This window comes from Crinia signifera, chromosome 4, assembly GCF_055691185.1.
Source record: "Crinia signifera chromosome 4, ASM5569118v1, whole genome shotgun sequence".
Lineage (NCBI taxonomy): Eukaryota > Metazoa > Chordata > Amphibia > Anura > Myobatrachidae > Crinia > Crinia signifera.
The window spans coordinates 111,860,327-111,875,365 of record NC_139220.1 but is presented as its reverse complement, the minus strand read 5'-3'; the positions used below and the strand labels follow the sequence as shown (position 1 = coordinate 111,875,365).

Sequence of the window (15,039 nt, the reverse complement as noted above, 5' to 3'; positions counted from 1 at the left end):
GCAGGAGGCAAAATCTCCAATGCGACACACGACGTGACGGGAGCGCGCATCCCGTCGCAAACGATCCTGATTGTGAGTGAAAAACGAACGATTGACCCACAATGCATGCACAACCGTCGTTACAACGGTCGAAATTAGCCCTAATCGTGAGCTAATCTTTCTGGTGTGTATGGGGCCTTACTTAAAAGTACATTTGTGATACACATTTGTAGATGATCTCTGAGGTTTCGCATAACAACGGGTTATGTCTGGTGTTATTGCTGCAGTTTCTTGACAAAGCTCATTTTAATTTGTTTGACTATAATAAGTTACCGAGTGGAAAACTATCCTCGTCCGCTTAAGGAAAGGCTTCTACAAAGCCAACTGGGCCATCTGACAGCTGCGGTCTACAAACATAGGACAAAAACCATTAATGAACTGAAGACTGCTACAGTATATACCATGAAACTATGATATCTTATTCAAAACAACTGAAATATTTTTTTAGATTATGTACTAAAATTCTAAATAGAATTTACCATGCCTGTTTTGTTAGCCATTAAAGTTTGGGTGGATTGTTTTTTTTTCTTCTTTTTTTTTTTTTTTTTGGCCTCACCCTGTACACAACTTGGCTCTTGCAAAGTCCTAAAACTCGAAAACTGTTGCAAAAGAAGAAATGACAATTACTGTGTAATTGTGACGCCATAGCACTATCCAATGCGCCTGTGAGTTAGAAGTTTTCCATTGAAATTCCTTTCTGTGAATATATGCAGTAATGCCACCGCAGTTCAAGCAGTCGCAGGAGGAGTCTGTGCCGCATGGTCTTTGCAGATTCCATGCAGCCGTCTGCTGACGTCGGCCCTCCAAAATTGTCTGCCACCTTGGAGGACACCGATACTAGAGGTCCAGTAGGACCTCTAGCTTCTTTCATGAGAGCATTGTGTGTGCCCAGAAGTGCTGGATTCTTGGTTTGCTGTAAGCACTAACCCCTGGCAACGAACATGTAGGTCAGGCATGTCCAAATTATGGCCCTCCAGCTCTTGTGAAACTACACATCCCAGCATGCCTTGCAATCGTTTTAGCATTCCCTAATAGCAAAACTGTGGCAAGGCATGATGGGACTTGTAGTTTTACAACATCTGGAGGGCCATAGTTTGGACATGCCTGATGTAGGTAAACAGATCATTATTAAAGGGGTTCAACATTTCTAGTTATGCCACTGATGTATGAGGAGAACACCAGTGGCTACTGGGGGTAGTATTTATGGATATAAGTGAAGTAATACTGTATGATTATTATAGAAGGGTAGAGGATGCTAAGGGAGTGGCCAAATGCGGCAGCAGCACCATTTATTAGCCACGTGTCCCAAATAGTCATTCTTTTGATTTTCAGTACTTTGTTGTTTTTTTCTTCCTTTTGGCAAAAAAAAAACGCCCATGTTACTAGTTATTCTTGTAACATCATATACAATATATACCAACTACTGCTGTTAGAGGTCCTTGAATCTTCTATTTTATATAGTGTACTGTAAACCTAGTGGTATAGAAGCTCTACAATTGTAACTAGGATACAGCTCTACATATATAACAATCCATCCTAAAGCTGTACTTTGGCTCAAACATGTTACCATGTTGCCTGGATTTCTTTCAACTGCACACTGAGGGTCTTATGCAAAGTTTTTAGGTGCCAACCATGTTGCAATGCAAGAAAAATACAGGCTGCTTGTAGCATACAAGAACTGGGTAGGTTTGTTTTTACACAGCAATTTGTATAATATTAAAATAATCTAATACTGATTAACATTTTTCTGTTCATTTTAGTTACCCCCAAGACAATAAGCCTGTGCATTCTGACAGAGCAAGATATTTCAGGTGCATATTTTTTTTTACTTCCCTAAATCCCATTTTACATGTATCCATTTATACAAGTTTCTACAGTACCAGTACCATCGGTGTTACTTTAGTCCCCCTCTTCAAGCCTGCTCATCTTTCTAATTACACTGTTTTTTTATTTGATTTCTGTTTGTGTAGCTCTGTTAAAAAATAAAAATCTATACAGTGGGCAAAAGTTGTTGCTAGCAGTGACCTGACTTGCTGTACATCAGTAAATCTGTGCAAAGCAATTCTGCTAATTAAGGGGACTGCTAAGCTTGCCACTCAGCCTTGTTCACTGGCTCAGAGTGGTGCAAGATAAAAGCATTTGGTTTACACTCCCCACCACCACCTTGAAAGTTTAACACATTACATCATCTGCTCAAGAACACACACTTTTTTTTTTCTTTCAGACATTATTGATGATTTTTTTTATTTTATCCAGGTGGTCCAAGTGCAATGAAAACTTGTTTGCAACCACTGGATGTCCAGGAAAGACGAACACCCAACTTTTCATCCATCATTTAGGGCATCCTCTTGTAAGATTATGTAACAAAGTACAGTTTTTAAGGATGATGTGTTTTATCAGCTTACAGTTTTTTTTTTTACTGCAGAAAGGGTTCCAGCTGGCCCTGTACAAGTCTGTTTTTGCCTGCTGGGATATGTTTCTCTTTTTCCATTGAGATAAAAGTGTAACCATGCATTTTTTTTCCTCCTTGTTACATAAGGAGTGCAACACTCTATGCATCGATGCGCGTTTCTTCTAGACATGTATGTTCTATTAAATTAGACCTGTCCTGTGTTGTTTTTTGGGGGGTTTAGCCGCCAGCCCTTAGTGCGATATGGCCACTTTTTATGCAATTCCGACACTTTGCTGTGAAGGATTGCATGAAAAGTGAATCATCACATGTCCTGTTCCTGCTTTTGCAATGTGAGGCACATTCCCATGTGCAGATCCTATAGGCTGCCATGAACATTAATTGTAGCCCTTGCTAGAATGGCATACGATACATTGTATGAAAAAGGACCTCGTAAAGGTCATGCGATCCTGCTGCCCGGCAGCTGCCGGGTGATTTGGTAGCGTATTGCATGCGAGCTAATGCCTGCAATACCTCACCGTAGAGGATGGGGGCCATAAGAGAGCAGTGTAAATGAACAGCATGGTAACATTGAATAGATCTGCTTACTGTATGTCTTCTTCTTTCATCTAGGGACACTTCTTGACCATGTGTTAATATAGTGTGGGTTGAGGATCTAACACTTAACAGGCTAACTTTTTCTAATATAAATGTCCTCTATCCACTTTCTCATTATAAAACTGAGCGCTAAAGGACTATCTCAGCTTAAGGCTAGTATACGTTTTATTTCTACTTTTTTGTTTTGCCTTCACATTTAGTTTTCTGTCCTTTCCTTAACTACAAAAACCTGGTATTTGTACAGCTTAGGGGTGCTGTCAAGGTCTGGTGCATAGTTGGACCAGAAAGAGGAGGGTGTAGTAGGCCACTGAGAAGGAGATGGAATTGCCCAAACTTTTTACAAATTATTGGGTAAAAACTGCTTGCTCTTGGCCAAAGTTTTTGGCCCTATCTATAGCTTCAGTTTATAAAAGATGACCTGTCTAGGCAGAGTAATTGGGTATCACATGAAGTAACTATATAGTTTCACGGAATATGGACTAAGGCAGTACATAGCCCGATGTCCTTTGTTCTACATTCTCTTTGCCTGGGACCATAGAGGTCCTTGAAAGTTCTATCTTAGGCCAAGGCACTTGAGAGGACTGCATTAGGTTTTAAACATCTTTTTTTAGACCGTATTGTTTTATACCAGTCCAAAAATACGTAATCAACAGTTAATGCAGATTTAATTTTTCTGATTCTGATGATGCCAAAATCGGGAAGAGTCTGATTTTAAAGATCCTGCGAAAAAGTAGTTAAGTGAGTAAATGACTTATTCAGAGCTGTTCATCAGATCTTGGAATTTAGAAAATCAAGATACTCCCCCTGATGATTTATTTAAAACAAGAGACTGAAGAAAAAAAAATCATAGCAAAATCAAATAATTGATTTCCTATATCAGTGGGACCAGGAGTCAGACAATAGGCATAGACCAGATCTGTTGTCCTAGGTCCTCCTAGTCACGGTATCTATCTGAATAATGACATAGCTCTTGACGCCAAGATCTTATGTGTTTGTTTTTTAAAATGCAGTAGTTAACTATATATAATGTTCAGACAACATTAATAGTGTTGTTATAAACTTTATGTGTTTTTTTTTTTTTTTTTTTTTTTTACTTTTTGTAAAATACCGGTTAACGTTAATTATACCAAGATGTTGAAAAACAGTTTCTTCGGTTAAGATACCCCTTCAAGTATGTGAACTGTTGTAATACACTTATTACCCAGAATTCAACTAGCTAGCTTCATGAAAAAATATCAACAAAATTCAGCATGTTAAAAATCCCTAATTCTCCAATCATTTATGGGTCGGAAACATCAAATTTGAGATTGTCCAACATGTTTGATTTGGCCAATTTCCTGACCCAGGCAAAAGCAGAATGGGGAAATGTCCGATAGATGTTGTACACATTTAGCCATGCTCAGCTTTGCCTGCCAGGTGTCCTAGTTGCATGCATTCATGCATGGCCTTAGGAAATGCATGGGGCTGCAGCATAGATGTAGCCCAGTGTTTTAAGTCACATGGTTCCCCATGTCACGAGAAGAGTGTGGCTACATCTGTGTGGGCTCCTTAAGGAATGTTGTCAAGATTCTGCCCACTTTGTATATCCTTCTCCTTTACCCTATATAAGATGCTCTATTCCTAAATAAGAAGACATTACCAAAGGCTGGAATTGAACCTACCCAGATGTAGTATACAGTACATACATATTTAATTTTATCATGTTTGCAACTTTCTTCTTGTTGTTTGCTACACGTTTCCAGCATTGACATTTACCTTGTGCAATTTCTTATCTCTTCAGCCCATCCTCATTGGCACTGCTCCTGTGGGATCTGGACTCAGCTGGCACCGGTCATTGCCTCTCTGTGTAGTTGGAGGTTACCGCAAACTTTTATTCTGGCTTACCGAAATGTAACTGCACGGAGTGATAAAACGTTGTTTACTTTGTATAAACATTTGCTTTTTACTGTATTTGGGTTCTGAACCCTTCCTGCAAAGGTTACTGTAACTCCATGCTAAAGTTACAATTATATGTATTTAATGAAAGAAATGTAGTAGAAAGAATATAAAAGACCAAACCTGTTTGCAGTTACTCTTTTGCTTATCAGAGGTAAAGATGATCCACAAAGCATTGCATTGGCTTTGAGACAAAATTAAACCATTGATTATAAATTTAATGTATTTTTCCTAGGGTGGCTCAGCTTGTGCTTCTCCCTCATTCCCATGTTTCCTTAGAGTCTGACTGCACTCCGAAGTGCCAAAACAAACTGATTCAAGTTTAAAGCAATAAAGAAGTCATTGCGTGTTGTAACCAATCTGTTCCATTTCCCAGTAATGTCAGAGCTGCAGTATAACAGAACAAGTGAATAAATCTGCTATGCCATGGTTTAATTGGGCCTTCTGAACCAACTGGGCACTGCCAGAAATCCCCTTTCAGGTCATGAAAACATTGGGTTACAAAATGGTTATTGCTTTGTAGCACCGCATTCTAAGAATTGTATACTCTGCTGTACAATTCCTGTGTGTATGTATGCTGCAAATATCAGTCACTCTAATGCTATACAGTAGTTTTTTCTTTTTTTATAATGTAAATATTAATGGATGAATGAATAAAATGATTCTTCTCATAAGTTTACCTAGTTTCTTTCTATGATCGACTGCTCCCAGAGTTCACCATTCATTAATGTTGCCATTGGTCCTCTCCTGACAATCTTCATGGAGTAAAACGATGGCCCTCCAGCTTTTGTGAAACTATACATCCCAGCATGCTTTGCAATAGTTTTAGCATTCCCTAATAGCAAAACTGTGGCAAGGTATGATGGTACTTCTAGTTTCACAACAGCTGGAGGGCCATAGTTTGGACATGCCTGGAGTATAGTAATCCTCTTGCAATACTATGCTTCAGGGACATTGCTTAGTGACCTGGGATATTTGTGAGGCCTTTTTGAGGTTCATAATTAAAATGGGGGATCATGTCCAAGTCTAGAAAATGTCAGATTTTGGAAAATAGTTGAATACACAATGCCCTAAATGCATGGAGTTACAAGTATCGTGTGGCACAGTGCTAAATATTGTTACCTCACAAGAATGGGGCTACGGCTCCAGGTGACATGGGATGTTCATTTATGAAAGTCTTCCGTGTTTGCAAGGGCATGAGCTGTTTATTCCACTTTCCTCTCACAGTACAGAAACATAGTTTCCTACCAGTGTCTAGCCCCATACACACGGGGAAATGTGCTGAGCGAGGTGCTTAAATGTTCAATATTTCATAATCCAGTTGACAATATAATAGTTACGCTGTTTCCTTACCCTTACTCATTTGTTACCTTTTCACGTTACCCCTAGCAACCACATGTCATAATTTCATCTACAGCAGTGGAGCTGTGTCTAAGGCATCTCCTTTCACAGACACTGTGAAAGGTTGTAAAATACATTTACATATGAATAGGTGCAACCACAAACATTGTCTCTGTCTCATATACATTTACTCTTATCCTCCCTGAGAATAAGAAAACCGTTTAAAGCGTCTCATACGCTATGTACTTATAAAGGAATTGATACGCACAATCAATCAGTTATATTGGGATCACGGATCTAACCCCGTGTCCTAGTATATTGTAGTCCTTAATGGACAAAGGTGATAAGAGGGTAACAATCAATATACAGGAACAATTCTACAATACAAAGATACAATGAATAGGTATTACATAAATGGTTTAAACAAACGCAGTGACTATGGAACAGGATTACAGCTGACACAGTGCAACAAACATACATATAAATATATTGATTACTGTCACAGGCAGAGAGATATGATCGCACGCTCTACCCCCTGGATCCTAGGATTGTGTTCTGTAAGATCACGTGTCCAGGAAGCCAGTGCAGCTTTTTTGTAAAGCAAAGGGGCTGGAGGGTCAGTCTTGATGGTCATTGGGTAAGACAGAGACCAGGCGTCATCTCATTGGTTCCTCATTACTTTGGTTTCAGATGTCCAGCTGTGGTGTCTTCCTGTCCACGTAGAGTGTCTTCTTGGCCATGAGGTAAAACTGGTTTAAGTCAGTTTTACGGTTCTTTGTCTTTTCGTTTGGGGTTATTTACACATGTCTCTATACACATACACATTTATATTTTATATATATATATATAATTTCTGGGGTTGCGATTAATATAATGAACGTGCGTCTGAGACGGCGATTACAACAATACTAAACTAAAAGTATGGACGATCATATTCCAATACTTTGGGGAATACATAATGTACATATATCGGGAGTGTCATTACAATTTAGACATTAATGCATTACGTCCGTCCTTGATCGATTTTTAAAGATTCTTTTTATCTAAACTAGATCTACGCAAATAGCGTAGTTAAATGGCGTAGAGGACGATCGCAATACATTAATAGCGTAGAGGTGCAATTTCGTTTTCCACAGCCGCAATGTGTGTTTACTATTGTTTTGCTAAGCAAAGCATTGTGATCTATAATAATAGACAGCGCATGCGGGTTCACATCACTATGGGGCATACACATTTGGAGCGATCAAATGCTAGTCAGCTCACATAGAAATGGGGCTTAAATCGCCCTGTGTGTATGCCCCATTTGTGTGGTAGAGAATTTAAACTGGAAACTTGGATGTGGCAACAATAATTGGATGTAAGTTTTAGTGATGGAACGAAGCCTCTATTTAACTAGATATGTTTTTATTTTGCATATTTCTCAAAAAGCAACGCTGATCAATGACAAAAATATTATATATTTTGTGTTTGTGACTTTACTGCCATCCATCCCGAGTCCTCTTTGTACTGAATATTGTGCAAAGACTTTAATTTGGTGATCTTTTACAGATGTTGTGTCTTTTAATTAAATGTTGGACCAAAATTATATTTTGCTTTTCATTCCCATAATCTCTACTTCCTGGTGGTTATTTTCATAACTTTCCAAATTGTCCTTTCCCTGCTTGAAAACATGACTATCTTATGTATCCTCTGTTATTGTACCTATTATGTTTTTTGGGTGTGTGTTCTGTTTTGTTATGGGACATGTTGCATAAACACTTTCACTGACCAAAAAAAGTCTAATACACCTTGTATTCATGACCATTCTAACTAGAATAATTTGAAATGTTCTATTTATCCTCAAGCAATTTCACATGCCCGGCTAAAGGTCCATACACACTGGGCGATTTCTTGTAATTGTTTGTCCTGTAGACAGATGAGAAAAGACCAGGGGTTTAAATTTGAAATAAGTATGATTTAAGGTGTGTACACATGGGCCATGCTGCTCTCAATGCTTTCGATCAGGGGCCGCGCATCGGGATCGAATTGGCATCGAATACAGCTGTCCATGTGCTATTCAGGCTACATTTCTATTCGGATTGTATTTTATAGTCCAAATCAAATAGAAAGTGATCCTGAATCGCACCGTGTGTACTCCTAGAGAAACCAATGTTTGGAGGGTTTTTTGATGGCTATTTTTTAATGTTCAGATTTATCAAAGGGAAAAAAGTTTTGTAAATCTCCACATTTGACTTCACGGTGATGTACTTTTTTTGTGTAACATAATATTTTATACCTTTTTATGTAGACAAGAAAATAAGAAATTCCAGTACGCTGCTAAAGGACTGCAAAAGAGACGTCTATCCTAAATTATAATAGTAATGCATGGATCTGTTAAGTCTCTCGCAGATCTCCAAAAATTGTGACTCTGTGATCTCCGGATATCTGCTCACCGAGACAGCAGTTTAAGTAGTGACGGGGCGGCGACCTAGTGTTTTTGTAGGAAAGTTTTTTTTGTTTTTTTATTCAAAAATTGTCTACCGTACATTGAATGTTGAACGATGTCAATGTTCCTTTTTTCTTTTTTTTTTGAGTAGCTCACCATTGGAGCTTCTACTAGCTCTAGGGCTGTTGAGCCTGACTAAACATAGATAGGATAGAGAATTTTCTCCACAAACTTGCTAAAAATTATTCCTTTTACACCAGGGCTCAACAAATTTTTTTTTTAAATCCAGGAGCCAGGATAAAAGTGTAGGAGCCAGATAAACTAACAGCAGAATCTGGGCGTAATGGCGACCTGGCCCTGGGATTTGTCAAGCCTGGTATTTGTAGGTTTATTTTTATATTTTTGGTAGATGGTATAACTGCATTATACTGTAGCTCACCCTCACATAAATGTTGGTGTATATTACACTAGACATTTATACGAAGAAATAACCATTTATCCTAGTTCTTCTGTCAAGTGCTGGCCATTTGCCTCGTAATGCAAACCAAGGCATGTGTTCTTTTATATTCACAGCACACTTGAATAATTGGATAAACTTGTAGAAATCGTTTTTTCCGAATGCTGGTTTGCTTTGCGATCAATTTGCTGACGTACTGTAAAGAGAAATAGGTCATTTATTTAAAAATATATATGTACCCTTTATGAAATGTTGTATTTTATGAAGTAACCATCATGCTGGGTTTTAAAACACATGGCTGAAACCTGATCTTCAGCCCTGCAACAGTTTCAGCGGTCTGGGCAAAGCTTGTGGAGCAGGTTAATTTGTTCCTCTGAAGGGAGCTTTGCTGATGTGAAGAATGTTGAAAGACAACTGTAGTTCTCTGTATCCTATGTCTTTACCAAATATTAATGCCAAGAGCTTTCCCGAGGAAAAATGTCCCACACAACTTCAGATACTTTTGTGCTTCTCTTTAAAGCTGCCCCAAATTAAACATTAGGTTATTTAATTTTAGTGTTTTTCACCCCTTTTTCCAGTAGAATCTGACTTTTGGGAGCAAAGCCGAAGCTAAACTTGGCTATTGTGCCTTGCTCTCCAGAAACGTACAACTGCAGGGCACATTTGCTTGGAAACTGTTGATGCACTTTCTGCTCTTCTGTAACCAATAATCCACTTTGGGACCTGCAATTCCTATGTTTGACTGTTACAAGATAGTTTGAGAAAAATTGCCATCCGACAGGCAGCACATGGTGATCCGCACAATAATACACCCTAATCCATCATTCTGTCTTTTTAGATTGCCCTTTGAATTAAAACCAACTTGCATGTTATCCTGTATACTGTTCATTTAATATTTGCAGGAGTGGCATTTGGGTAGGGTACTTAGAGATGTTGCACATTAGGTCAGCTCTATGCCTCATCAATAACTTATATATTCCACAAACCTTCATTCACTCAGTGTCACCAGGTGGGGTTCCCAAAGGTATGCAGTACCATTGCGTCCACAAATATGTCCAATAACACTATTGAATAGGGAAAAAGAACTCGCTAAGAAAGAAAGTTAAAATGCAAAGGCTCATTTAATCCATATATCCAGTGACCACGTTTCACATTAAATAAAAACATTTAATAAGGTACAGATGTGATAAACCTATGCTAAATGCACATAAACTGTGAGACGGCTGCTGCTGCCCCAGCACCTCCCGGGAATTTGATGGGCAGTGAGCAGGCCTCAATTAGCATCTGGTTCTGGGATAGAAAAGGGAGGGTATCTGCTGTCCTGGTCTGTCACATATGAATCCCTGGTTGTATAGAATAATTGCAGGGACTCAGTATTGTGATTACTGAGGATGAGAGTACCCATAGGTGTGTTTAGAGAGATAAAGTAGCAGTGTAGTGTAGCGATTGTCTGAAGTGTCCCTCCAACGCCTTCACACACAACAACCACAGTTTAGGTGCTCACGCGCTGGCACATGCCCAGATTGGCAAAAATCGTTATCTGAGATTTTTGGCGATCTCCCATTTCACTAATTACCTGACAGAAACCCCTTCATTAATCACCTTACATACTCCATCCTTTCAATAACCGTCTCACATAACCTAGACTATGCACCTCACAGCCCTCTCTGTCCCCCTCTTTTTGATAAACACCTGACAGCACACATTGCTCTGCTAATAGATCTACCTTATTATTTAATAGTTATGTGTTCAGTTTAATCATATAGCTATGGAAGCGGTAATTAATATATAGTTAGCTGGACATACATATTGTCTCAGCCCAATATGCTCCAGTGAGACCTTCCAGTGAGGAGGAGGCCTGTGTGCAGACTCCATCTGGGCACTCTCCTCTCTAGCCTGCAGCACTGTGCACTCGGATCACTAGAGGACCCCAGCGCTGTCCCAGAGTCTACTGCACATGCACGCCGTTTTCACTGTGATTTCTGTAGCTCTGCTGCTGCTGATGCAGCACTCCATAAAGTATTGAAAAATAGGTGCAGGGTGTACGGTGTGTGCCCTTGTGTTCTCCAGCACCTACTACTCCAGTGACTATAGCAAGCATTTACACAATAATTAGCAATTTAGAAAATGTCTAGTGGTTACTAAGGGGACCAGTATTGTGTTTACATATAAGCCTTCTGTATTAAGCTAATGGGTATGGGTCATTAGGTCGACATGGTTTAGGTTGACACATGGAATAGGTCCACATGGCTAAGGTTGGACCGGGTTGGAAGGTTGTCACAAGCATTAGGTCAACAATAGCAAGGTTGACAGTCAAAAGAGTTTTTTGCCCCTGTTGTCGACATAGGCTGCTATTTCATGTGTCGACCTAAGCCATGTCAACCATCAGTGGTTGACCCAATGCATATCGACATAATGACCGCATACCGAATGAATGGATTTCTCCTGATTGGGGGACTCTGTGTTCCATGGATGAATAGAAAGTGCTACTGCCCACAAATACATTTATCTATGTTGAGTTGTGATGCTCATTAGTTCTGATTGTCAGCATGGTAATAACACGGTAAGGGGATGCTGCACTAAGGGTTGACATGTCTGAAGGTCAACATGGGGATAGGTAGACACAAGCATTAGGTCAACATGGGCTAGGTCGACAGTCACAAGTTTGACATGGATTGTTCAGTGTTTTTTTGAGCCGACGTGCCAACAGGCAGTATTTCATGCCCTACCATCCACTAGGGCAGGGGTAGCCAACTCCAGTCCTCAAGAGCTACCAAAAGTTAACATTTTCCTGGTCTCCTCACAGAATCATAAGTGAAGTAATTAGCTCCACCTGTGGATCTTTTATAATGTGTCAGTCAGTAATGAATGCACTTGTGAGGTGATCTAGAAAACGTGAACCGTTGGTAGCTCTCGAGGACTGGAGTTGGCTACCACTGCACTAGGGCATGGAGTGTGAATAAAATAGTCTGCCGAGTGTAGCGAGGCACCGTGCCCAAAGCATAGCGAGCTACGTTCCGGTCCCCAAGTTGACCTAATGATCCTGTCAACCTTACCCCATGTCGACATTCAGTGGATGACCCATACCCATCCAGAGATAGCTTTACTTTAAAAAATGTTTTTTTTATTCAGTAACCATGTAAAGACAAGGCTATGTTTTTTGGACTGGGTATTACAAATATCTATTTTTCAACACCTATAAGTTGCCCAAAACATGTACATTATGATTTGGTAATCCGTGTGTTCATTAAACATCTATTTGATTTACACCATTTTTAAAAAGGAATTTGAATTGACAGCCAGCCCTAAATGTGTCTAATGGCTGATGTGGCTGATTGTACAGTAAAATAATGCTATGGGTGGGATTGACATGAAATCCCGGCGTTCAAAATCCTAACCGCCGAAATCCTGACAAGGGGGGGACGTGGATCGATAACTCCCCACCCCCCTTGCGGGCTCGCTGCGCTCGCCACACAGCGCGCTCGGCACACTAATATATTTTCCCTCTATGGGTGTCGTGGACACCCACGGAGGGAGAAAGTGTCAGGATTTCGGCGGTCAGGATTTTGAATGCCGGGATTCAGACCGCAGGGATTTGAACTGCATCCCGTCCGGTGGCTCTCAGTGATTTGGTAGACAGTCAATCGGTCCCAATAGGTCAACATGCACTAGGTCGACATTGACAAAAGACCGACATGCACTAGGTCAACTTTGACAAAAGGTCAACATGTCAGCAAATACATTTTCCACAATGATTTTCCATTTAATTAGACTTATTCCTGCTTTACCATTAAGAACAGTAAAGTTTGCCGAGCAGAGCAGTAGCGGAGTTATGTTGACCTACTGCAATGCATTTTGCCCTAATGACTGTCTACCTAGACAATGTCTGTGAGCTAATTTGGTTTAATGGCAAATTAAATAAAAAAAATGCCAATACAAATAGAAGAAGGTGCTTTTGGGTAATTTCAGGTGACTTTTTAAATAAAAAAAAATGAACAGCAATTATTTTTCATTGAAATAAATACATTTAGGGGGATATTCAATATCTGCCGATATTTTCAACGGGAAATATCGGCAGTTCAGTATTCAATCCCTGCTGAGGCTCTCCATCCCGGCTAAGACTCACCTACTACAGACCCGCCTTCCTATGGAGGTAAGTCTGTATTGTCGGAAACTGCTGTGGACTGTTGAATCTGCAGCCTTTTTTACAGTGATATTGGGCACTTTTTATCACTGTTATGAGATATTTCAATCTGTGATGATGAATGATCAATCTTGTGCGTTGTCTGGAAAACATTTCAGTTGTTGTTTGTATGTTGCACATTATTGAGCTGATTCTGAGTTGGGACAAACCATGTTGAATTGTAAGGGTTGCAAATGTATTATTTTTGCATGCAGGGTAAATGTTGACTGCTCTCGCATGTAACCCACAAATTCTGGAAAGCTTTATTTTACACTGCAATTTTAGATGTTTGCTTCCAACTCCGATTCGGTCTTTACATATTTAATTTTGTTCAGCAGGAACACTGTCAAAAAGTTACATGGATTTTTAAAACAGATACAGTATTTGTATAACAATCAGGAAAAACCTGGAAAGACTTCAGTTCCCAAACAATGCAGCGGGATCTTTTCAGCAAGGGAGGGAAACACAAAGCCAGATTGTTTAAACAATTACTGTGAGATGACTGAAGATCTTTATGACACAGCCAAATGTTTTTGGCATATAACTTGTGAAATCTATCCAGCAGGACACAGACCTAGATCCCAGAGTGATAGAGACTATCTAGTATCCTATAAGTGATCACTATAATGCTGATTGTTATCTCGGTAGTAAGTTTGGAAAAGATCACTCTACCAATGCCTCAAAATCTGTTTCTAAACAATAGAAGACAATAGGTGTTTCATAGCTCCGGGAGTCTACCTTCGACAGCTGCCATCGCCTGCAGGCTACCACACTGATCCACCCTGAGATAAGAGGTCATAGTCTGAATATGACTACTGTCACCACTGCTCCGGGGATTTAGAATTGTGGCCACCATAATAATATTATAATGGTTCTCAAACTGTGGAGCCTGACCCCAAAATCGGTCACGACCATCTCTGCATGGTGTGGTGACTCAGTTTTGCTAACCGTCAGGCTAATGCCTTATCTAATCTCCTCATCAGTGAGTCTGAAAAAATGACCATATATACAAGTATAAGCCGAGTTTTTCAGCACATTTTTTGTGCTGAAAAATCCCCCCACTGCTTGTACTCAAGTGAGGGTTACATTGCGGGGTGAAGGGAGGACGGCGCTGCCACTGACGGAAGTGTGGGACATGGAGCTGCCAGGAGCAGAGTGAGAAGCTGCATGGACTCGGGAAGAGAGAGGAAACACTCTGGAGCTGGGAACCTGCACTGCTGCTGCGGAAATCCATGCTGGGGACAGAGAGGAGGAGATCCGGCCTGGGGAGAGTGCAGTGCTGATGAGAGGAGGTACAGTGGGAGATTAGGAGGGACACCTGTTGTCACAACTATTTCAAACCCCTGCTCTCCCTTATTCCCCTAGGCTTGTACTCGAGTCAATGATTTTTCCTAGGTTTTGGGGGTAAAATTATGTCCCTCGGCTTATATTCGGGTCGACTTATACTTGAATTGTTGGTTACTTTAGACTCCTCACATCACTGGCTTAAGCTGTATACACACGGGGGCAATTTCAGCACATATCGCTGACAATATGGTCGCTGAGCGACCATATTGCCAGTGATTTCATATGCTGTGGGAGTTTAATCACTGGGAGCGCGCTCCCGCTGCCAGCCCTTCATGGTTGCAGGAGCATGCTCCTCCGATTATGGA

The 15,039-nt window shown here is 40.2% G+C and overlaps 1 protein-coding gene across 2 annotated transcripts in view; it reads left to right on the top strand.

The window, feature by feature from the left end:
- NUP37 (nucleoporin 37) overlaps nucleotides 1-5,655 on the top strand; it is a 46,803-nt gene extending 41,148 nt beyond the window's left edge. For both annotated transcript variants that reach the window (XM_083182248.1, XM_083182247.1), the window contains 3 exons: nucleotides 1,800-1,850; nucleotides 2,296-2,389; nucleotides 4,827-5,655. In XM_083182248.1, coding sequence (XP_083038374.1) covers nucleotides 1,800-1,850; nucleotides 2,296-2,389; nucleotides 4,827-4,940 — 259 coding nt within the window. In that variant the 3' untranslated portion in view covers nucleotides 4,941-5,655. The remainder of the gene's footprint in view (nucleotides 1-1,799; nucleotides 1,851-2,295; nucleotides 2,390-4,826) is intronic.
- Nucleotides 5,656-15,039: the final 9,384 nt, after the last annotated feature.